Source organism: Arachis duranensis, chromosome 8, assembly GCF_000817695.3.
Source record: "Arachis duranensis cultivar V14167 chromosome 8, aradu.V14167.gnm2.J7QH, whole genome shotgun sequence".
Taxonomy (NCBI): Eukaryota; Viridiplantae; Streptophyta; class Magnoliopsida; order Fabales; family Fabaceae; genus Arachis; species Arachis duranensis.
Window position 1 is genome coordinate 25,876,778 of NC_029779.3, and position 24,977 is coordinate 25,901,754.

Sequence of the window (24,977 nt, forward strand, 5' to 3'; positions counted from 1 at the left end):
AAACAATTTGTATACATATATTTGACAAAAATTAAATAAAAAAAATTTTCAGATAAATTTAAAAAAAAATTGGTTAATATGAATGAAGAAAAAGAACATATCAAATTCATCTGTTAGGAATTTAGGAATAACACGCAGAAAAAATTTAAATTATTTTAAAAGTAGTTATTTGATCTATTCAAATCGGTTTTTTTAAATAAACCATTTGTATAAAATAAATCCATTTTTTTTAAATCATACAGTAACACATGTCAACTATCCAGAAGCAACTTCACCTGCAGTCGACTGCAGGTGAATTTCCATCATTTTCAATTGATCAAGTGTTTAGCAATTTACAAAAATAAATTTAATACTTATGCAAGTAGTGATTATGGGTACAATAAAAAAAAGAAATAATGATCATCAAATTATTATACAAATATATAATGACTGATTTTAATATATAAATTAAATTTTATAATTAAGATTAACAAATAAAATTAATTGAATATTTTAATAATTATATATAAATATATAATAACTGATTTTAATATACAAATTAAATTTTATAATTAAGATTAAGGAATAAAATTACGGAAATATCTTTAATATTGAAACACTTGAAATGATTCCGTGCATATATTGAAGTGGGTGATGTCATGGTTTCAAAATGGGCTGAAGCAATTGACAGGAGGAGCATGCGCAGGGGATGAACGGTGGATACGCAACACTACTTATTATAAAAAATAAAAAAATAAAAGTAAATTAGAGATTGTGGAAAGAGGCATATAAATAGTGGATGGTTGCATAGGTGGGCAAAAGCATCATCAGAAAGAAGAAGGTAAAAAGTTAGTTGAAGAGAAAAAGAGAGAGAGAGAGAGAGAGAATGGGAAAAATGGTTAACGAAGAGCAACAGAAGCAATCGCAGAAGCAGGAATTTCGAAAGGGGCCATGGACTGAGCAGGAGGACTTGAAGTTAGTTTCATTTGTGGGGCTGTTTGGAGACAGGAAATGGGACTTTATAGCAAAGGTTTCAGGTTTGAAGGTGGCGGGAGACACTTGATAGGTAATGCTTATTTGGGCATGATGCTTTTTGAAACCGCCACTCCCTTTAACCACCCAATTCTATATATTTTTGTTGTAGGTCTCAATCGAACTGGTAAGAGCTGCCGCCTCCGCTGGGTTAACTACCTCCACCCCGGCCTCAAACGTGGCAAGCTCACTCCCTTTGAAGAGAAGCTTGTCTTGGACCTCCACTCCAAGTGGGGCAATAGGTACATCAAACTACTCTTTCACGTGAATCATATTCTTGTGTCATCAAATTCTTCAGATATAACTCGTAGTTGGCTTTATTTTTTTTTTAGATGAAACATATTTTGGTAAATTAAATATACTCAAACCATAAACTTTCTTTCAAATTTCAAATTTTGATTTATTCTATTGATAAACAAGTTATAACATAGATAATATGTAACTACTTGTAATAACTGAATTAAATGGTTATATTTTTTACGAGGAAGTATTGGGAACAATAGAGAATCTACATAATATGTACAATGAAAGTTTAGAGGTGTTCGATTCAATAGGAGATCAGATGTTTATTATCCCTGATACTTGAATAGTTATTATAGATAATATGAATGTATTGTGTTTGAGAAATTAGTAGTATTTTATCCTACATGTTCATTTTTTAACTCATATTGAGTTAAATAAATAATCAATTATACACATTGTACAAATACTTTATTGGCTCGAAATTCTTCTTTAACATGCTCTCATGGTATGTATAGATGGTCAAGAATTGCTCGCAAGCTGCCCGGGCGCACGGACAACGAGATCAAGAATTACTTTAGAACTCACATGAGGAAGAAGGCTCAAGAGGAGAAGCGCGCGCTTGCATCACCAAGTTCTTCAAGCTGCCATTCCTCACTCTCTTCAAACAACAACAACAACCAAGCTGTTGATTCGCATGCTTCCAAGAAAGCTGGAGAAGAGAGCTTCTATGACACAGGGGGGCCGGTCATGACTGTGGACTGCTCAACCGATTTGAAGGAAGAAGAAGGGTTCTCCATGGATGATATATGGAAAGATATTGAGCTTTGTGAAGAGAAGAACATTGTTGTTTATGATGGGAATAAGAGTGAAGAGGGTTGCAACTTCTCAAGTCCACCATCATGGGAGTATTCTTCTGACCCACTTTGGGTGATGGATGAACAAAGTGTGTTATTCCCAACTAGTGACCCATATTTTTCCTCATTTCTAACTGGCTAATCATCACTACCATTTATTCTTTTTCCCCCAACATCATCAAATATTTTGTTCATATATAGTAATGTGTGTGCTTTTAGTATTAAGAAACAAAGTCTCTAACATGTGTATAGCTAGCACCATATAATAGTTCCTCCAAGTTTATGCCATGCTTTATTTCTAGCTACACATAGTGTGATATAGCAGAAATAAATTATAATAGCCGCAAGAGTAACTACTACTACTCTATCTATAGTTTCTTATGTCAATGTCCCAATGCCTTGCTTATCTACTTTTAAAACAAGGCATCTCCAATATGAATATGTTATGTTCTGTTATTAATGTAAAATATCAAGCACTTGTTTATTTTATACGCCTATACTAATATAGCTCTTCTTTTATTATTAGTTAATTACCATCCACTAATAACATGCAAAGCATATATATAAGATGAACCAGCAGTGATGAGGGTGCCATTTGAACATCATAACGTGATCAAAAGAATTCAATTTGTGAATTAGAATGAAAATTATAGTAGAATATATCAATGAGAATAAAATAACTATATACTTAAAATACAATAAATTAGTTTTTAAATTCGAATATAAGATAAAAAAAAGTATTATTCTGAAATTATAATTTATTGTTGACTGAAAATACATAACTCAAATTATTTCCTTGTATTTTATATCATACATCACAAATCTTTAGCAAAATAACTTTAGTTTAATTTGATTTTGTTTTCACGTCTCTAAGAAAAAAAAGTATTATTTTTATCTTAAGGTGTTTTGGACTTTTGGCCTTTTATAACATTTTGTGAAGAAATTAAGATTGGAAATGACTTCATATGTTTTTATTTTCTTAATATTTTTTTTTCAGTAGTTGCTGACCAATTTTGGGTGTAAGACTTTTCTTCATATAAAGTGAAGATTCTGTATGTGATTGGAATCCTTGATATTAATCAGTTAATTAATCACACTTTTCTTAATAATGCCCGCATCCAACTTTGTTCTTTTCACACAGAATATGTAATTTTCTCTTTTAATATTATATTATATACGAATCAGGTTCGGGTTCTACTTTAATTTATCCTTTCATCTGTTCAACTACTTAACACTACTACTCTATACATGTTACACACCATGACCACAAAGAAGCATGATGAGTAGCATAATAAGCGTCGCATATTCTTCATTATTTTTTACTGGAGCTATATAAATTACCAAAACCATTATACTCTCAACGAAATGAACATTGCTTCAAATAAAAGGAGATTTTAGAATGGAACATAGCTCATAGGAATCAACTTCAAAAAAAGAAAAACAAAGTGAAGGCAGAAAAGTAAAGCCATCCCACGTATTTGGAGTTTAATTAGTTGTTTTAGCCTTTTAGGTGAGTATGGTGCTAGTAATCTGTGACGGGGAATTCCAGCTAACAACAGAAGGCCCAAAAGATACAGCTGGGTTCATGGATGCACCATCAAATGCCCCACCGGCTAAAATGTTAGCACCCACAATGAAGCCAATGGCAATTGGAGCAATGATCCCAATGTCACCCTTCTTTGGGTCCACGGCAGTAGCATACACCGTGTACACCAGACCAAAGGTCATCACAATCTCAAACACCAATGCATTCGATGCTCCAACCCCAGATGATAGTGCAAATGCAGATGTTTCCTGCATCCGAGCAGAGTGTAGTAGGTTAGAACTATAACTATTTACTAAATTTTTTTATCAATTTAATTTTGATGCACTCTCAATAAAAATGTTTTATAGTAAATTTAATTTTGATGCACTTGTAAATCTTTTTTAATAGTCTTAAACTTTTGAGAGAAGTTAATACTTACTAGTCCGGCTGTGGCGAATTTAAGGAGCAAGCAAGCAACAACGGAGCCAAGCAACTGAGCAATCCAATAGAGAATGGTTCTGAGGAGAGTGATGTGGCCACCAATGAAAGCGCCGAAAGTGACGGCAGGGTTGACGTGGCCGCCGGAGATGTTGGCGGCAACGGAGACTGCAACAAAGAGAGCAAAGGCGTGAGACAATGATGCTGCCACTACGCCAGCTGGTGTTGCTGCGCCATTGTTTGTCAACTTATTATAAGCCATGCCGGAGCCTTGTCCGGCGAAAACAAAGATAAGCATTGAGATGAACTCAGCGAGTGCGGCCTTAAGCGCATCGCTTTGCCTCAACTCAGAAGCATTTCCAATCACAATTTTAGAGATCGGCATTCTTCTTAATTGTTTTCTTTCAATCACTCGAATTGTTGCTCTCACCTTTGCTGCAATGCTGCTTTTTATATATGGAGTGTTAAGGCACGACGAGCAAAATTCAAAAAGAGGAGGGAGGTTGCCTCCTACAGTCCTACTGGCTCTCGTGAAGCCACGTGTACGCTTTGATGGCAATTCTGTGGCTGTGCCAAGACTTTTGACCGACCATTGCCCCATGGTGGGTCCATCAATCATGGCCTGAGCTTTTGGACCAAACCCACATTTTCTTTTGTAGAAAACGGTGTGGTAGTTGTGTTGGATTTATTATCATTCATTATCACTCATTATTGTTCATTATTATCATAGGAGGAAAAAAAAAAACTGGATGGTCTCCAGTATTAAATCTAATTTTTTATTACTTTTTTTTATATTTATTTTTGGTTCTACTTATAAAATTAAAGATAAGAGATTGTACTTTATTTTCTCAAGTGTTGAAAAAACTGGAAAGGATTCATTTCCTTTTCAAAACAAACTGATTTTATCAAATTCATATGATGCTCTAAACTAGGCTGTTTACCGTGGAGTAGAGTCCACGTCAATGTAATCTTCCGAAGCTTTATCTTTAATCTTATAATTATTATGTGAAATGTAATTAACGATGATAACTATGTTACATAAGTTTCAATATTAAGCTGCAAGTTCAAACAAAGAAGCCGATACATTTTTGTCATTTCTAAATGCCTAAATGTTTAATGTGTTTTTTTTTTAGAGAAGTTGGACACTAGTGGTTTTAACTTGAATACTTAAGCATCTTTGATCTGTACTTGTAATCTTGCATTAAACTCAAGTACTCAACATTATACAAAACAATAATATTAATAGGCAATGCAATAATGCAGAGAATTGACATGCCTCTTATATATTAGACTCTGTATTCGTCCACAAATATGAAAGATTAACAGCCACACCGCACACCGATGGCATCGAAGAACTTGTCACAATTTTTAAGATTATCCGCTGCTTCTTGAAGATAATTTAATTTGTTTATTATGGACGGCTGAAAGGGCTGATGTAACTTTAAACCAAGTTGCCTTTTAATTTGTTAATCGTGCCATAATGAGAACAACACTACAGTCTACAGATAGATCTCGCTCCATGGATATAACCACTTCCCACAAAATTATTGGGACGGCTTTATCTGTTCCTAATATTTAAGGAATAAGGCTGAATGCTTAATTACCATGTGTGATACATGTTCTTCATGACAACAGAACTTCGATGAAAAAGCCCATAAAAACAAACGTATCCTGAATTAATGAGTAAAAGTATAAAATAAACCAAAAGAGCAGAAATTTGATTAAGGATTACGTGGGTTCTTCTATTTAGTACGAAAAACTAAGCTTATTAAATACAAAATAAGAATACCAACCAAGTGCTATACATAATTATATGAATTTCCTCGAGATTGTTTCCTATCAAGATAAAAAACCATAGATTTGAAAGGTATTAAAGCGAGAAAATCTGGATATATAACCATATAAGCATAAGAGATACTCGGTAAAGATAATTCCCGAATCCAATTTGCTCTAGATTAGTGACCTTAGGCTAATGCAATAACATGCATACATAAGAAATTAAGAATCATCTGCATTTGCCTAGTTTGCCTCTACTTCTTGTGCATGAGTATAGTCTTCCTTTTGCCTAATCTGAAAACCATTTTTTCCTGAGGGAACTTGCATTGATTACAACTTACAAAGAATATATATGTATATTTTATCTATAAAGAAAGCTTGAATGCGTATGCACACATCTATGCACAAGACCAAATGGATTGTCCTCCTGAGGTAGGAAGACTTAAAATCCCAATAAGACATGCTAGTTTTGTTATTTTGTTATGGCAAGCACTCTGGTGCAAAAGTAATTGTTTTCACACTGGTAGAAAAGCGTGTTACTTTTCTAAAATTGATATGGTATTGACTATTGAGTGTTTGAATGTGAGCTTTAGTAGAAGCTCAAATTTTCAATCCACAAAGATGAGCTCTCGAAGAGACCAATGACCAGTAAAATTAAAAACTGGTTATTTGAATGTTATATTTGAATTACGAAGAGAGAAAATAAATGAAAAAAAAAAAAAGACAGCACCGTGTGGTTGAGCAACAGGTGTTTTGCCTGAATTTCGGTGTTATTTGTTTTATTGAGTTGTGTGAAATATGGCGGAATTGGTAATGAATTCAAGAAAGTTTGATTGCCAATTTGCAATTATATTAAAACACGAATCGGGGCAACTCTGAAATTATTGTTGGCAGCTCCATTGCTCTCCCTAGCTGCAGGAATTCGATCAAATACTTTGCCTTCAAATTTCAAACTACCAAAAAGGAATACCACCCCCCTCTCCTTCCTTTCTTCTTCTCGATTTTCTTTCTCTAGCCATCCCATATTCCCATCAGATATTCAAACATGTTGCCCGAGTGTAAAACTCAGTTAATTTGCCACAGGACAAATGCGTACAGTTGCCTCAGAATCATTTCCCAAAATGCCATCGTTAAAAGCCAGTTCCATTTGATAAAAATTGAAGCTAAAAAAAGCGGAGGTTGGGCTTACAAAGAAATAATTTATCTAAAAATAAGGCACAGAGCCTTAGGCTATGCACTCAAGACTTACTGGGTTGCAGATAAACACCACTTAAGGATGCTCATGAACAGATCCAAAAAGCCCCAAATACATTATTAACACTACTATTTTTGCAAGATTAGCCATTGGCATTATTGCAAAAATAAAGAGAAACCTCCAAGTATGATCATTGTCACAATAAAGTAATCAAAAAGTGAGAACTTCGGAATTTCTTAGTATGGATTTAATCTAAGAAAACAAAAGAAATTGTAAACAGGAAGACAGCGAGAGTGAGTAAACAACATCTCTCTTCAGTTATTACAATTTATGAAGCTAAAGCAAGCAAAGCTCTAGGAACAGCTCACACAATGCGCAAAGCTGGTGCTATCGTTCCATTCAGAACTTATTCCTTATTCCTGGAAAAGTGAGGAAAAGTGTCTCAAATTAACATAATTTGAAAACCTTTATGCATGGATTAGAAGTGATAATCAGGTAATCAACTATTCACAAATTCGTTCTAACACAAAATAAGCAAAAATAAGATGGAGAACCATTCACAGAACACTACAAGTTATCAGTAATTATAAAGCAAAATTACTTGATTGGTCTCATGAAAATTAATCATATCACTATAAATTGATGCTAAATATCATCACTGCAAGCTCATAACACTACATAATCACTGAAACTAAACCAATATCACACTTAACTTCTGTGTAAATGCAAAGATAATAACAAGTTTAACATGCAATTCAATACTTTGCTTCAATCAACATAAAAATTGTATATCAAGTGCTCAACAGCTCAACCACATTCCAAAATATTACAGTTCAATGAGGAAAAGTTTTGAATGCCATCACACCCCCTTGGAAGACACATTAACCAAATAAAAGATGAGAGACTAGAGCTATGGGCTAGGGATGAAGAATGCACGGGCAAACCCATCCAGAACCAACACAATAAATAAAAGTAACCGATCCATTTGTTTAATTCTTGAGCAATTAATATTAATCCAATGGTTAATTAGATTGGATTATAATGGGCGTGTAGTATTTTCACTATTTTGTCACCCTTAGATGAGGACTAAATAGAAACGGGAGCAACAAAGAAAGTAGAAAATGAGCTTGCAGATTTTAGCATTGCATTGCTACCATGGTCAACAATTGAGAAATGAAAGCTATACTTCTGTTCTAATCAACTGCTTGAACAAACTATGCAGCGAAAAAAAGAAAGGGGGGAGGGGTGGGGAACCAAATCATAGTTTAAGAATCTAAAAGATGCGATCTACAACACCGGGGAATCAGACATTGCACGAATCATGTGTATTCAAACTAAAATGATTCGAAATTTTTCCCACAATCGGAATCGCGAGAAGCAAATCTATACCCAAAAAAAAGGCCAAAATACGTTAAAAGGAAAGTTAGGGTTTGGAGGGTGGAGAATTACCTCCTGTGCTGCTGAACGAATGGCGATTTTTTGGCATCCTCCTCTGCGAAATCGAAGGGACAATCAATTAGATTAAGAACAAAATTCAAAGATGAAATTCAACAAATTATTAAAAAGAAAATGATTTAAGAAGAAAGGAGGAGTTAGTACCAGTAAGACTGAGAGAGAATTTGGTTACAATGAACCCGCTGGTGGCAAATCCAACGAGGAAGGGCCAGTTGCGCTTGAATTCGCGCTTGAAGAACACAGGCCATGGATCGAAAAGACGCATTTTTCTCCGGCGCAGCTAACTCCCTTCTCTCTTACTCTTACTCTTTCTCTTTGTCTTGAGCTTCTCTCTCCCTTTCTCGCAGACACGCATATATATACCACGCCTTCATTATTTTTGGTCGTCGGAATTAGAAGCCCATTTAACAAGAAAGAAAATAAATTGGGCCTAATAAATGAGGCCCATTACTTTGCCCAGTTAACGAGGCCCAATCTTAGTTAAAATATTAAACTTGGTTATTGTAGGGCATCTACAAAAATTACACTCCTGGACCCAAAAAAAGTCACACTAAAAATTGGATCTGATGTGAAAAAAAAAAAGTGAAAAGATAATATGAGTAATTAATTACGATTGAATTTGTAATTTTTATCATGTATGAGTTGTTCTATCTTGATTCAAAAGTGATTGAATTTTCATTTTTTCACTTTACCAATATCCTAACTTTGTAATAACAATCTGTTTGTTAGTAATTCAATATCACTGAATGATTCTCCACTTGAAATTTGAAATAAATAAGGTTTTAGCTCAACTCATTCCTGCCTCATATATGATATTATTCTTTGAACGGCAATTTTTCATATTTTCAGTTTTAAATATAAAGAATTATATATAAAAAATTAGGAATTTCTAATTATTTGATTTGTTCAAACTTCTTGTTGGAAGTTTTGAATTTAAGCTCAGCTTTCCCTCTGTCGTTATCGTTTTATATATTTATGTATCAAGCACAACGTCCATAGATACGAAAAGCATGACTAGAAGATATTTATATGGTGATGATAAGTGGATCACGAGCTATATATGTAGATATTTATATTTGTATATAATTGTCGGTGGTACAGATATATATGTTTTTGGAATATTATATACAATACCACCTAGAAAGTAAGAATACACTAGTTTATCATGATTTCATTATTTAGTTAATTTTAAGTTACATCTCAGTTCCACGTTTTTACCATACCAAGAATATAATCATTATTCATTCAAAATGTTACTTCAAGGAGATATTTAAATGTAAAAGGTTCCCTTCATTTTGTTCCCTTGATTCCATCTTCATTACCTTTTCACAAGAAGCCCAAGCTATTGGAATGATTATTGTTGGAGCGCTTAGCTTATTACTTATTAGTACATAAATACATATTATTCCCTTTCTTCAATCATGAGACAACACGGTTTTCTCTTGACTAACTCAGCTCCTTGCTAAAATCATTACAATAATAGTGCATGTTGCTTTGCTCTCGTTGAATGCATGGTTTGACTATTATTCCAATTAGTGCCTTCATTATATATATTCCACTAACCTTGCTTGCTTCATTTCTTTTACGGCCTAGGTCATTATCATTATTTGGTCTTTTATCTTCTAGATTATTTCAAAATATATAGATGTGCCTTTCTAATATAAATGCATTGTTGACTCTAAATTATGATTTTCCCTTAAGAAAATTTAATAGCTCTTTTTCTTTTTTTCAAATATTAGTTTTCAAACTAAATTATTCAGTAAATTGCTTCATGAGAAGGGAAGAGAATATATAATTGACGTGTGTGGTGTTTCTTTTTTTTCTGCCGTCACAAACCTACCCATTCACCAACTTTGCCTCCCTAACTATAATGTACCAACATGAAGCTTTTATGTTTTTAGCTTTTTAATTTTCCTGCTTTAATTTGTTATATACTGTTGAGTCAAACCAAACTCCAACTACCTTTTTCGCATATAAAAATAAATAAATAAGATGGAGTATGGACGCTTGCTTTTTGCAAAGATCATTCATTTTTGACCGCGTGTTTAAATCAGTTATCAATTTTACCTTTTCAGGATCCAATGTTGAAAGTAATAATCGCTTCATTACTGAGAGAATCGCACCATGCATGCATATATCGGCTTACTGTTTATGATTGGTTGTTGGCATCATCATAACATCTTAGCTACATATAGAACTCACATTGTATACAAGAATAAAATCAAGTCACTAAAGTAAATTATTAATATAAAATATATATAATAACTGATTTGAATATATAAATAATATTTTTATATATCTACTACACGTGGACTGTACTACTAGGAAATTAGGAAAGAAAATAAAAAGAAAAGATAATAATTAAGAGTGGATGTATGAAAAATGTGAAATGAAGTTTCATTTGTACGATAGGGCACGTGTTAAGCATTTCTGAAATGCAAGTATATGTAAGTTAAGGTATATAGTAGCTAAGCTAGCTAGGTGGAGAGAGCACAAGGTGCAAGTTGGATAGACACAGATATATATGCATATCTCTCTCTTTAATTTGAACTTTTGCATCATGGAAGAGCATCCACTATACAGTGCAAACCCAACTAGACTACTATTCTTGATTTGGTTTCTGCAGCTACGGCAACGGTCTTTGTATTTTGCCAATGACGGCAAGCCAAAATAAGCTTCCATTGATGGAGGTCAATGAGTTGCGTGGCATGCATGGACTGTATATGCAATTGCATGTGCATTGCGGCCACGTGTCATGTAATAACAGCCAATGGGTATTCGAGGCGTGTCCCATTACGGGCCCCACATGATTTGTACCTAACGCCCATGTGCCACCCCCACCCTATTATCATGATAAACACAACCTCCTACATACCAATTAATTTATGGAAGTTATTCAAATAAACACATTTAAAATATTTTTTTAAAAATATTTTTAAAAAATAAAAAATTAATATATATAAAAAAATATTTTAAATATTTTTATTTAAATAACTCCCATAATTTAATCCTCAAATAAATAAAAATAAATTGTATTACCAATAGTATAATCTATGTTGATATGGATAGGACTATATTATATCATATGTAAGCTAACTTGTTAAAGCTATGATGTAACAAAGGACAAAAGCCTTGGCTATTGTGCAAAGTCTCCTAATACATGCATTTGTATGTGAACTCAAAATAAACAAAACTAAACAGAAAATCAAGGGTGGAGGCAAATATTCCATCCAACTTGTAACACGTGTCGGTCACGACGTACTATGGTCATAGTATTTTATCTTTTTTTTTTAAGTATTTCGTTATTGATACTCATATAGATATATAACATTTATTATCTTATATAAAACATCAAATTAAGAAATAGCCAAGCAAGCATGCATGATTGGGTCGACAGGTAAAGTCGTTACCCGTTAGAGAAGAGTGGAGGTAAAAGCCCAAGTGGTCTCCACTTTATTGGACCATTCTTCCAACTTAGACAAATACAATTACAACACTGCCCCTAGAAACATTCACAACCACAACCATAGCACATAGGTTTGCATGCTTTACCACAAACATTTAGCTGCAATTCCTCGTCTCCTATGACTATGACCGTAATTAAATTGGGTTTAAACATTTACAATAATTTTCTCCACCATTATTGCAAGCTACACCCTTTTTTTTCTATTATTATTTTCTTTCATTTTTCATTTGGAAGCAATTGCTTGTTTATATACACATCGTATTGAACGATGAGAAGTCTAGTTCGTAATTTAAAATTATCCTTTAATTAGGAAGCTAATGAAGCGAAGGGTGGTTAACTTCATCGATCAACCTTCTATTTATAGTTTTATACTACGATGATGAGAAAAAGAAGAGCGCAATAAAATTAAATAATTTAGTTGGCTAACTTATTTTATGTGTAACCGAATTGCGAGAAGAGGTATAAAATAAAATAATTGACCGATCAAAAGTATTTAAGGTTGATTATAGATGTATGCACACGCATAAATGCATGTTATTGTGAGCGGCCGCAAGCCAGATTCATTGTATTGAAAAGTGTGACTTTTATTTTAAGCACCATGTGTCGTATGCCATGCTTTCTTTTTTAAACGATAATCTTAACTACTTGTGATTTTAGATTTGTCCTCCTTTAACTGAAACTCAAAATTACAAATATATACATATTATACTTTCTCAAATAGTACTGGGTACAGGAATAATATCTGGCAATGGATTAATATTGAACAATCCAATGTTTCATCACGTCATATTTTATGGACGACTAGTGAAATAAGTTCCTTCGATATATCGTCTAACATGGGGAACAATACATTCTTATTAGCATTCCATTATAGGTTTGGACAATGAAAAGTACCCCTAACTTTCTTTTATTTGTTAAATTATACTTTTAAAAAGTATGAATATCTCTCCAATAAATATCAACAAAGCTACCCTTACTCTTTGTGGTGCCTTTGGTAGAAGTTAGTAGAAGATTTTTGTCTTACAAACAAATGGAAATTATATAATTTAAAAAATATTAAGGACTAATATTAGTATTAATCGCCACTTTATTATTATATTATCAAGAAATTAAAATTTAATATTTAGAATTTAGAATTTAGTATTTAAAATATAAAGTGTTAGAATTAATTTGGATTGGTTTAGTGATTAATCCACTAGTCTGTTTAAATAAGTACTAAGAGTTATCGTCTTGTGCATGCAGTAATTTCTTAAATGAAATTTAAATTTATAATAGATTAGTTTTTGATCCGTTAGACTAAAAATATCATAAAAAATAAAAAATATATTAGCCAAATATTAATAAAAAATAATAAATTTTGTTAAACATGTAACATTATATTAGTATTAATAAAAAATATCATATCACTTAAAAGAACAAAGAGTAAAATATTGTCACCTATTTTAAACTTATTAAATAAATAATAATAGTGTTATTGTAAATTGTAATATTGTTTTATTGTAATATTATAATAAAAACTTGATCAAAATTTACTCAAACAAATAAAATGTATTCAGTTGTACTCTGTTTTCTATTACTCTATTTTTATAACCTTCTTATCAATCTAATAAAAAAATAGATCTAAATCAGTTTAATGTAAGTTTTTATTAATTTTACTATATTTCTTATTATGTTTAATTAGATAATATTTTAAAATTTATTTTTATTAGTGTATAAATAATTTCACAAATACTTATCCTACATCTTGTAAAACTCAAAATAAAATAAAATATTGGAGATACTTTAAATGTCATGACATTTACAGGTTACTCTTATATATGTAAACATGTAATTAACCTTGTAAAAATGGCAAGGATATATATTGCCTAATAAATTTGACTATACTATTCATGATTAAGAAATAAAAAACAACATATATGATATAGCTAGTAAATTTTGAATAATATTTATATTATTCTTAGACAGAGTATTAATATTAAGAAAAATACTAAAACAAATTATATTATATAATAATATTTTTAATAAAAATAGTACTTAGACAGATAATTATACTAGACTATTAAAAAATCACAAAAAAATACTAGACTATTAAAAAAAACAATAAGTCAATTTCTAATTTTTTGGTTTGTGAATATTTAAGTTGTTGATGATTTAAAAATATATTTAAATTTTTAACTTCTTCAAGATCTGGACATATTGATTTTTGAGTTTAATTTGTCCTATTTTAAAAATTCTCTCAAGTGTGCATCCATATCAATCAGATCCGAATAAAGGGAGTCACATTTGACAGATCCAAGTCAACATGAGGAATCAATTTGTCTAAGTTTTAAAAAGGTCATGACTTAAATATATTTTAAATCTTTAAATATTTAAATGTCTGCAAATAAAAAAATCAAATGACCTATTTGTCATTTTTTCTATTTAAAAATAAAAGACTATATTATTATTTAAAGTATTATATATTAAAGAATATTTATTTATATATTATGATATTTTGTATTTATTAGGATTCATCAATGTTCTTCTTTTATATTAGTCTTTAATTTTTATTTAATAAAATCTAATAGTTTATATAAATATAGTACATCTAATACGCACAAATCGATTCCTGACTTTTTGGTCCACGAACATTTAAGTTCCCGAAGATTTAAAAATACATTTAAATCTCTGACCTCTTCAACATTTGGACACATCGATCTTTAAATTTAATTTGTTCCATTTTAAAAATTCTCTTATGTGTACATTTGTATCAATCAAATTAGTATAATAAAAATTACGTTTAATTTTTTTATTAGATCTGACAGACCCAAATAAATACAAAAAATCAATATATTCAAATATTAAAAAAATAAAAAATTTAAATATATTTTTAAATTTTTAAAACCTTAAATATCCACGTATCAGAAAGTGAAATACATATTTATGTTTTTTGTCTTAATAAAATGTTCACAATCTCTTTCAAGAAATCCTTGGACTAAAAACTTGGTAACTCAAAACTAATTTAAAGATAAATCGACCGAAATAAGCAATTAAGCACTCTATCAAAGGCCTAGGGGCATTCACGTAAAAATCACAATAGCCGCATCAAAGTAAATAGGAAAAGTATAGGGTACCAACATATTATCTGCCAACTTCTGTTAACTCTTATTTATATTTGTGTTTCATGAAAGTGTGTTCGTAGATGTGTCTAATAATTAATATATTTTAAATACATATATAAAGAGACACATCCAAAAAATATATCTATAAAAACACTTTTATTAAATACAGTTATAAAAAAGACATTTTTATTAGACACATCCATAAACACACTTCTATGAAACACAATTATAAATAAGAATTGGCAGAAATTGGCAAATACGCTGTTAGTAACGTAGCGAAACCGAAGTAAATAATAGACCCTATAGTCCATAGTTAAGCCGCACCGACTGAACTCAACTCTTTTTAATTTAAAAACAAAATGGCGTTTACCTTTTGATAAACAAATAAAATGAATTATACATAAGAAAACAAAGCGAAAATTAAATCAAGGGATCATAAGGACAAAACCAATAGGAAGGAAGGGACAAGGGTCCTGAAAGAGTGGGAGAATTTTGGGATTTTAGAAATCGGGTAATAGAAAAAAAAGGAAACTATTTAATCTTTTTTTGTATAAAAGTTTTTGGACACTATCTAATTTAATTGTCATTTATTGGAGGATATAGGACTTTGAATCTTGGACCACACCACGTTCTCCCTCTACTCTTGTGTCTTGTCTTTGTGTGCGTTAATTCTCTCTATAAATAACACCTAATATCCAATCCTCTAATCCTCCCAAGTCTTCCTCACTCACTATTTGTTTTTTTTTTTCCATTATTTCTCTTCCTTGGCTTTTTGCAACACAACATGGAAGACCCCTTAGGTTCCATATTCAATTCCCATCACGAGGTTGGTCATTAATCACTACTCATTTTCCTTCTCATTTTTCACTATCATTCACTCACTACACATTATAACTAACCTCTTTTTCCTTTTAATCACTTGCATTTTCATTTTTATTTTCTTTGTGTTTGTTTGAGTAGTATTATTTTGATAAAAAAGATATTTTTTCAATGAAAAAAGAGTTTTTTTTAGTGTGTTTGACAAATTTTTAATAGTAAAAATAAAAGTATTAGAAAAATCAAAAAAATATTTTTTTAAAAGTTGTAATTTACATTTTTTTAAAAGATCTTTTTTTTCCTTAAAAAAAATATTTTTCATGTAATAAATAAACAAAAAATTACTTTTATATTATTATACCCAAACATAATTGATAAATAAAAAGATCTTTTTGCATGAGATATCCAAACATAAAATTATTTTTATTTTTATATAAGATCTTTAAAAAAAATAACTCAAAAATTTTTTTTTTAAAAAAACTCATCCAAACAAACCCTTTGTGTTATTGGAGGCTTTGTTTATTTGGTTAGTTTCACTCTCAAGAATAAATAATTTTGTTGAGAATGGAGTATAGTTTAGTTCTTTCTGCATTTTGTTTCTTACACAGCTGGTTTTGTTGAAAAAATTGTCATTTATATGCATGATTGTGACTCACAATATTTTGAGCCTATAATTTTTCCTTAATTTTGTGTTTCTTGATTCATTTCTCAGATTTTTTTTAAAAAATATATTTTTTGCTTCTGAAAGAAGAAACTATTTATCTTTGACCCTTATTTTATGTATTATGATTTTCAAACTATAAATAGTAAATACCCATATTACCGCTGTTTCCAAATAAAACCGAGTTTATTATTTCCTTTTTTGTTCAGTTAATTAATGCAAACAAAAGAAGATTTCTTAATTGTTTGTGAATTGAAGTTCCATTTTTGTTCTTCTTTTGCAGAGTGCTGATGAGTTGAGACAAAAGCTGAGCCTAACAAGAATCGAACTCGAGACTTTAAGAATCGAGAACGTGGAACTGACGAACCTTTTGAACACGGCACAAAAAGAGAGAGACGAAGCGAGAAACCAGCTTCAGAAGATGATGAAAGCACTGAAAATGATGAAGGGTTTTTGTGTTGAAAACAACAGCAACAGCAAGAACAACAACCTCGTATCACTTGCCGCCATTGCTAACAGCACTAAAGCAAACTCAAGCATCACAGAATCAAACAGCCTGTCACGTGTTTCTTCTCCCGTTGATGCTGTTTCTTCATCACCAGAATTCTCAAACTTGAACGTTAACAACGTTGTTGACTCTGGTTGTTTCTTCTATGAGAAGCCTGATCTTGATCCTGCAGATGCATTGATTGAGTGTCTCGCCAAGGGGAAAGTGTTGCCGCAGCAGGGGAAGCTTCTTGATGCTGTGGTGGACGCAGGTCCATTGCTCCGGTCTCTCATTCCGGCGGGGCCTCTTCCCACGTTTCGAAACCCGCCGCCATTGCAGGACATCATGGTTCCACCACTTGCAGTCAAGGGACTTGATTCCTTTGCAACAACAACAAACACTTGTTCTTGGAATTCACCTTCCTCTGTTCTCAACTTCGGTGGTGGTGGTTCTTGGAACAATGTGTTGCCGTTGACTTCAAATGTTTCTGAAGTCATGAAGTGTGCCCCGTCAAGGGTTGTGAGACAAAGGATTTGATTTAGTGAGTCTTTTTCTGTAAATGGAATTTAGAAACGATTGGTGTAAATGGCATACCAAGGTTTTTGATATAATGTAGTCCCACTCTGAACCTTTGAGTTTATGGAGACTTTTATTTTGATATATATTATTACTTTAGTTTCAAACTTTTTACTTGGAGTTATATCAAAGTAGTATACGGAAATAACAATGTTGGAAAACAACATTTTAAAACGGTGAAATCAACTAAGACAAGGCGAGTTATTAGATCCTGAAAATTATCTCCCACATTATATGTCCACACATGGTACTTGGACATTATCTCCCACATTTTACTTAAATTCTGTATTAAGTTCAATTGAAGGCCTTTACAAACTCATCAATTGTTAGTAATCTCTCCATTAAAATGTGTGATGGAAGGGAAGGATAGGGAAGTACTTTGTTTATTTATAGGCTGCTGTACTCTTTTCCTTGTAGTAAATTTCTCCGACATTCTCTTGTGTGTCTTCTTGAAAGCATACCGTTTTCTCATTAGGTGTCCTTCCTCCTCGGAAGTTAACCCTTCAAGCTCCCCTAATGATCTGCAGCATCATCAAGTTGTCATTGAGTCCTTCCCTGATATCTCTTCTCTACAAAGCGACGGCTTAGACAGCTCCGTCATAAGTTCTCTTCCGGTGTCGGAGTTCGAAAATGTGGGAGACCACAAGTCTATTAACGCAGATTGTGTCATTTGTCTGGGGGAATTTGAAAAAGGGGAGAAGCTTAAGCTGCTTCCTCAATGTGCTCATGCTTTCCATGTTTCTTGCATAGATGCATGGTTTCAGTCTCATTCCAATTGCCCACTTTGCAGGACCCAAGTCCATCATGTTGAAGATGCTATCGCCGGGTATTCAGTGTCTTCGTATCCATTGCTGGAAACTCTGAGGAGGGAAGACTTTTCCCGAGACAGCGATGAACTAATCCGATCCGTTCGGTCCGAGGTCATACAAGGCTGGGCAAGTAGACCACACACTCTCTAACCACTAGCCAGCCTACTTGATTTGGATGGCTCCAGGTACTCAAACCATTCGGATTTGTTTGTTTGTTTATCAGTGTTGTGAGCCTCTTGCCATGGTATCAGAGCCTACTCCCTGACTCATTGTTGCTCAATACAACAAAATAAGCATATGTATTCCAACCTTCATATATTTACGATAAACATACTAATCTTTAAATCATGGTTAATCCAATCCAAACTCTACTTTTGCCCAACATGTGACAACTCAATTTATATTTTTTACATTTTAATTTAAGTGTTTTTTTAACCCTTAGAAAATAAATTTACATATCATAGTCACAACTCGCAAGAATGATATGACGAGGGTAGCAAACTTCTTATAATAAGATGTGTAGAATAAAATATATCGAAAATTGGAAAATGATCCCTGCTCATTTACTCATCGGAATTGATATTGTAACAAGAGTAACTTAATTCAAACTGAAACAAAATACACCAAATAACAAGCAGCAAAATTTAGAACTAGGTCTTGTTTCAATAGTATCCATCAATTACCACCATAACTAATATCTAAATAAAAAGTGATCCGGGTAAAGCCAGGAAACACCTTAGATGATTCCAATCTTGTTTGCTACATCCAAGGCATCATAATCAGGTGTCAACCTAACATAAGCCTTCTTGGTTCCATCAGGCCTACAACAAAGTAATACACATAAATTTGTATGAAGATAGGTGATTTGATTATAAACAAATTTCAAATTACCAATGACTGCATAAAGGCTCACCTGATCAAAGTGTTCACTTTCTTGGCCTGGATGTCATACATTTTCTTCACTGCGTCTTTGATCTTCTTCTTGTCAGCACGCAAGTCAACAATGAAAACCAAAGTGTTGTTGTCTTCAATCTTCTTCATTGCCGACTCGGTTGTGAGAGGGTATTTCAGAATTTGATAATGGTCAAGCTTGTTCCTTGGTGGGGCACTAATGCGGGGGTATTTGGGGTTCCTATCCTTCTTCAAAGTCTTAGGGCGATGGAATGTGACCTTTGTTCTGATCTTCTTGGCCTTCTTCTTAAAGGTAGCACCTGACTTCACTGCCTTAGCAGTTTTCAAGGCCTGAGCCTTTGGATCAGCCTTCTTTGAACTATCAACTGCATATAAAACAGAGTTATCAACCCATTGTAACATTCTTAATCTAAATCTCCACTTAAACTAAAAGCCTCAATGTAACTTTATGAAGGTAACCACATGATAATACAGCATAATGTAGGACCCAAAATAACGCAACAGAGTATTCTTTGTCACTAAAACTTCAATCATAGTTGCCACCAAACAATTTCTAGTTATAATTTCATAATAAATATGCAATTTGAAGTAATGCTCCAAGGTTAAAATCTAAGATAGAAGGGGGTAAATATGATTCCCTACAGTTGGATACAGCTCATTTCATTTCCCCCAAAATATTGCATTTTGAAAAAGAAGCAGCAAGGCACACATCTATAGCGTCAATTCGGTACGAAATAAGAATATTGATTGCACAAGAGAAAGTAATGGTGACGAAGAAAATACCTTTAGCTGGGGCCATCGTTCTGCGGAAGATGAACGAACCTTACCTGTGGTGGAACCCTGAAAGTAAAGAAGAAAATGAAGTTAAGGTTCAGTGAGAGATGTTCAGCAAAGCACAGAATAGGTTATGGTGTGCGGCAAGTTGAGACGCACCTGCAAGTAGTAGCTAGGGTTTGAATCGGGGAAGAAGAAGAAGAAGAAGAAGAACCACCCGACTCTTATACGAGTATCCACTACCCCATTTCTGGTTTATTTTTTATTGGGCCAATTTTGTTTGGGCTATTTTGGGCTTTACTCATGAACTATGATCTTAGCCCATATAATTGTATACTTAACAGTCCAAAAAATGGGTCTGCTTGCCCAAATCCAATAATAGACAATGGTTGGGACCGAAAAAAAAGGCAATGCTTGACCGAAAAGCAAGAGCAAGAAAAAAAAAGACGAAGCATCATATTTTTTCCGGAAAAAAAATTCATTAAACAGAATGATGATGATGATGAATTCAATCAAAGAAAAGTCTAGGGCCAGTAGTTTTATTGAATTTTGGCCAGCATGTAACCAGCAGAGGAAGGGTGAGTCATTGAATAAAATCTCATACCAATCTCACACCATCAAATCATCATTGATGACTAGTTGATGGCTAACAATCACAAAAATTGCTGATCCCTAGCATTGCTCTTCAATCAAATGTTACTTTCTTTTCTCTTACAAAATTGTGGGAGGCTTTATTCTTACAATTGTAGGAGATGAATCATGAATGGTTGATTACTCTTTTCTCATTCACAAAGTGCTAAAAATATGATGACATTAGCAATCAATCTCCTAGCTGTATTAAAATAATTTTCACATGTCAAACAAAAACAATTAAACTTAAATGGTGTGGATGGTTTATAAAAAAAAGGACAAAAATGACATTTTGATTTTTTTATTTTGGCCCTTAAGGTTGAAAGTGTCCTATTTGAATCTAAAAAAAATTTGCTTTAATATAATTTCATCGTGAAGTTAAAGTTAAATAATTAACGGAATGTCCAGTATAATAACAAGGTCAAATGGAGAACAAGTACAAGTTTCAAATGCACAAAATTAACTGTGGATACATCAATATATTTATTTATCATTCACGGTTGATTTTGTACTTTTAGAACTTGTACTTGTTCTTTATATTATTGAACTTCTTCTTATATTATAACTTTAAGGAACAAAACAGGATTATGTCCGAGTACTTTACCCTTTTATATATTATTTTTATCTAATAAGACATAAGTCGATACTTTTCTCTCTCTATCTTCCTCTCTTGTATTTGTGTATATGTTGCATACTTTTTTTGCGGGTGGGTACTCCAATGAAGATATTATAATTGTCTTCATGTGATAATTTTTCTTTTTGACCTTTGGATGATGGATTGTAGGGTTAGATTTTGATATGTTAAAAAAGTGTTCTTTTTATTTGAAATGTGGCCAAATCAATAAATCACACTTTTATACAAAGGATCTTCGTAAAAAGATGTTTTTTACATCTTCATTTGAGTAGCTCCCTTTTTTGCGAGGTTATCGTAGCTTAACAATGATGGGAATAAATTTAGAAATACTAAGTAGCAAACTGTTGCATTATTTTTGAAAAAAAAAATATATGTCTATCAATGAAAGATGTGTTTATTTGAGTAATACAATGTATACAATCATGAGAGATGAATGCCATGAATAATTTATTGTTGGGGGTGACACCTTTGAAACAATTTTGTAACAATGGCATAAAAGACATCTTTTGTTGCAATAAATTTTGTGTAGAGTGTAGACTATACTATGTATTCTCTTGTGAGTCTTGTTTATTTACAGTTGAATCATGGTTGAATCCAGGTAATGATCCTTGTAAATCAGAGGCATAAACATGACCCATCTTTATCCTTTTAGTTTCGAGGTAGCGCTTGTTTTCCTCTGTGATTGGTGTCAACACAGGAACACGCCCTATGACTGCCAAACCATACCCTTTTAGACCAACAAACTTGGCTGGGTTGTTAGTCATTAGCCGCATAGTTCGAACTCCTATGTCTCTCAGAATCTGCACATTTTTTTCCCATGGTATTCAATAAGCTTTTCATGGTTTTAGATATCAGTATCGAAACAAGAAAAGTGAATGATGGACCTGACCTGGGCTCCAATCCCATACTCACGAGCATCAACGGCTAAACCAAGTTCAATGTTGGCTTGGACAGTGTCATGTCCTTGGTCCTGTAAATTATAGGCTTTAAGTTTGTGACCAAGTCCAATGCCTCTTCCTTCATGACCTCTAAGATACACAACTACTCCTCTTCCTGCTTCTTCTATTAACTGCATTGCCAAATCTAGTTGGTTTCCACAGTCACACCGAGCTGATCCAAATATGTCACCAGTTAAACATTCTGAATGCACTCTCACTAGCACATCTTGTCCATCTCCTATCTCTCCCTGTGTTTACTTAATCACTCAGTTTCTAACTATATATATTCAACATCTTCAATCAAGTTTCTTACCTTCACAACAGCCACATGTTCAGTTCCATCTAACTTTGAGCTGTAGCAATATGCTTCAAAATCACCCCATTTCGTAGGCAACCTTGAAACACAAGTTCTTACAACCAATTCTTCGCGCTTTCTCCGGTACCTTGAGATGAGATTAGTTAAAAAATTAACTGGCTTTAGATAAGGCTAAATGATGCCTCTATATCTTACCTTATCAAATCAGTGATGGAGACAATAGGAAAGTTGTATTCCAATGCTAAGTTTGTTAGAGTGGGCAAAGAAGACATGGAACCATCCTCATCATTAACAAGAGCTGAAAGAACAGAAACTGGTGGCAATCCAGCAAGTGAAACCAGATCAACTGAAGCCTCAGTGTGACCTGCTCTCCTTAAAACCCCACCATTTCTGTACTTCAAGGGAAACACATGACCTGGCTTTCTAAAATCTTCTGAGTTAGACTCTGGAGATGATAGAGCAAGAACTGTTTTCGCTCTGTCTGCAGCCGATACGCCTGTTGAAGTTCCAAATTTTGCGTCCTACTCAGGTGAAAACAACATTCCTTTTAATGAAAAGCATAATGTTATGGTTTGCAAAGTAGAATTAGGCCTATAAGACTATGATAACACTTTACCACTGTGATAGTAAAGGTTGGGGCTGAAGAATCTTCATCTTCAGTTTCTGGTGACATGAGAGGAAGGTTGAGTCTTTGAAGATCCTCTTGTTTCATGCCAACAGAAACAATCCCTGATCCATGCCTAATCAAAAAGGCTATATCCTTGGTACTAGTAAGAGATGCTGCCATTACAAGGTTTCCTTCAACATCACCATTTTCATCATCTACCACAATCACAAACTAATAGAAAAAAAAAAAAAATAAAAATGAATAAGTTAGATTAAGAACATTAAACATAACACTTGATATAAATCTGTTACCTTTCCTTGGCGAAGTGCATTAAGTGCTTGCTCAATGGAAGAGTAACCCTTAGAGGGACAATCTGGATCACCTTCAGCATCACTCACAAAGAAATCAGTAGTTTCCTGTGTTATTTCAGCGTTCAATGTTCCAAATGGTGCTGAAGAAGAAGAAGAAGACGAGGAAAACTGTTTTGAAGCATCACCTAAGAGGGACCCATTTTCATTGTTCCTTTTCAAGTTACCATCTTCATCAAAGAAGTCATATCCAATAGCACAAGAAGCTGAATTCAACAACCTGTTGTTCCTCCATATGCCAAATCTCCCACTGTGATTATTATGATGGCTGCTATATGATCGTTGTTGCAAGCTGCAAAATAATCAAGCATAATAGTCAAGCTTATTTCAACTTTGAACTCAGCATATTAATCAAGAAAAAATAGTGACACACATACCTTGAGCTGGTGATGACGTGGCAAATCAAAGGATGAGGAAAGAATGAAGCTGAGTCCATAGACTCTGTTCTGTGACTTTAAAAATTCACAGATTGGTGCTCTTGTTTCGCCATGCATAATAATATATAGAAAAATTATATATACATATATAAAAAAAATGTGGACCTCTAGTTATGGATGTGTTCCAAACGGAACTATATTATCCAACAAACATTTTCAACTTGTGCTTTTATCAGTCATTCAATACTAATAAGAAACCACACCCCGTTGTCTTTTTTGTTCATCATAATAATAGAGGAGAAATACCTACATATTTTTAAGACACATTAAACATGTAGTTAAAAAAATATTTATAATCACTTACTCATATTTATAGATCAAGAATAGTGAATAATCTATTTGCTGTAAAAAAATTTTAAAAAGATAAATAATTTGCTATAAAATATGTTTTATTTTTATTTACGCATACATGAGATGAATTATGTTACATAAAATATCACATCCAATTTAAAATATTAAGATAAAAAATTCTAAGAAACTATCAAAATATATTATTTTTTATCATATTTAGTCATTAATTCAATTTTTTTAATTTAGTAATTCAATAATATATTTTATCTTATTTTTTTAAATATTAATGACTAACTGAGAATTATTTCTCTATTAAAATATCAAATTTATAAATCTCTTCTCTCAAACTTTTCTTTTCTTTTCTTTTTGTCTTTGATGTGGAATTAATCTTTCACACTTATTGTTCAACAATTATAAAATATATATAGTTTTTTTTATCGTATGTCCTTTAAATAAAATAAAAAATATATAAGAAAAGATATTGTACGCTAAAAAAATCACTTCTTATAATATCTAAATTGTAGATAATTTCAAAGTAAGCAAGCATGTGGACAACATTAGTGAAGTCTAATGAGCAGCAATCTTCCAAGTTGCAAGCATTAGTGTGGGCCGTTGGGCCTTTGAAGAAAAGAAGCAGTAGGCAAGAGGGGGCCCAAT

The 24,977-nt window shown here is 32.6% G+C and overlaps 7 protein-coding genes across 9 annotated transcripts; 3 read left to right on the forward strand and 4 right to left on the reverse strand.

Annotated features, from left to right (window-relative positions):
* Positions 1-789: 789 nt before the first annotated feature.
* On the forward strand, positions 790-2,597 carry LOC107461654 (transcription factor MYB48). 2 transcript variants are annotated; one of them, XM_016080199.3, is made up of 3 exons: positions 790-1,016; positions 1,124-1,253; positions 1,770-2,597. In XM_016080199.3, the coding sequence occupies exons 1-3, from the start codon at positions 866-868 to the stop codon at positions 2,248-2,250; spliced, it is 762 nt and encodes a 253-aa protein (XP_015935685.2). In that variant the 5' UTR covers positions 790-865; the 3' UTR covers positions 2,251-2,597. The 2 variants fall into 2 exon arrangements, with proteins under 2 accessions (XP_015935685.2, XP_015935684.1); XM_016080198.3 differs by having other exon boundaries at positions 791-1,045.
* Positions 2,598-3,614: 1,017 nt separating this feature from the next.
* On the reverse strand, positions 3,615-4,502 carry LOC107461567 (aquaporin TIP1-2). Its single transcript, XM_016080087.3, has 2 exons — positions 4,073-4,502; positions 3,615-3,902 (listed from the first exon to the last, which is right to left on the reverse strand). The coding sequence occupies exons 1-2, from the start codon at positions 4,454-4,456 to the stop codon at positions 3,615-3,617; spliced, it is 672 nt and encodes a 223-aa protein (XP_015935573.1). The 5' UTR covers positions 4,457-4,502.
* A 3,985-nt stretch (positions 4,503-8,487) lies between these two features.
* On the reverse strand, positions 8,488-8,822 carry LOC107461644 (ATP synthase small subunit 6-A, mitochondrial). Its single transcript, XM_016080186.3, has 2 exons — positions 8,642-8,822; positions 8,488-8,534 (listed from the first exon to the last, which is right to left on the reverse strand). Exons 1-2 carry the CDS (start codon positions 8,760-8,762, stop codon positions 8,488-8,490), a joined length of 168 nt encoding a protein of 55 aa, XP_015935672.1. The 5' UTR covers positions 8,763-8,822.
* A 6,976-nt stretch (positions 8,823-15,798) lies between these two features.
* On the forward strand, positions 15,799-17,700 carry LOC107461608 (uncharacterized). Its single transcript, XM_016080131.3, has 2 exons — positions 15,799-15,890; positions 16,825-17,700. Exons 1-2 carry the CDS (start codon positions 15,849-15,851, stop codon positions 17,563-17,565), a joined length of 783 nt encoding a protein of 260 aa, XP_015935617.1. The 5' UTR covers positions 15,799-15,848; the 3' UTR covers positions 17,566-17,700.
* A 257-nt stretch (positions 17,701-17,957) lies between these two features.
* Positions 17,958-18,678, forward strand: LOC107461568 (RING-H2 finger protein ATL47-like). Its single transcript, XM_016080088.1, has 2 exons — positions 17,958-18,539; positions 18,637-18,678. Exons 1-2 carry the CDS (start codon positions 17,958-17,960, stop codon positions 18,676-18,678), a joined length of 624 nt encoding a protein of 207 aa, XP_015935574.1.
* Positions 18,679-18,945: 267 nt separating this feature from the next.
* On the reverse strand, positions 18,946-20,355 carry LOC107461609 (60S ribosomal protein L23a). Its single transcript, XM_016080132.3, has 4 exons — positions 20,259-20,355; positions 20,109-20,165; positions 19,327-19,690; positions 18,946-19,234 (listed from the first exon to the last, which is right to left on the reverse strand). The coding sequence occupies exons 2-4, from the start codon at positions 20,122-20,124 to the stop codon at positions 19,150-19,152; spliced, it is 465 nt and encodes a 154-aa protein (XP_015935618.1). The 5' UTR covers positions 20,125-20,165; positions 20,259-20,355; the 3' UTR covers positions 18,946-19,149.
* A 1,369-nt stretch (positions 20,356-21,724) lies between these two features.
* On the reverse strand, positions 21,725-24,116 carry LOC107461607 (monofunctional riboflavin biosynthesis protein RIBA 3, chloroplastic). 2 transcript variants are annotated; one of them, XM_021129152.2, is made up of 8 exons: positions 23,970-24,116; positions 23,721-23,884; positions 23,536-23,606; positions 23,234-23,455; positions 22,813-23,138; positions 22,615-22,744; positions 22,253-22,549; positions 21,725-22,163 (listed from the first exon to the last, which is right to left on the reverse strand). In XM_021129152.2, the coding sequence occupies exons 1-8, from the start codon at positions 24,026-24,028 to the stop codon at positions 21,906-21,908; spliced, it is 1,527 nt and encodes a 508-aa protein (XP_020984811.1). In that variant the 5' UTR covers positions 24,029-24,116; the 3' UTR covers positions 21,725-21,905. The 2 variants fall into 2 exon arrangements, with proteins under 2 accessions (XP_020984811.1, XP_015935616.1); XM_016080130.3 differs by having other exon boundaries at positions 21,726-22,163; positions 23,536-23,884.
* Between the last annotated feature and the right edge of the window lie 861 nt (positions 24,117-24,977).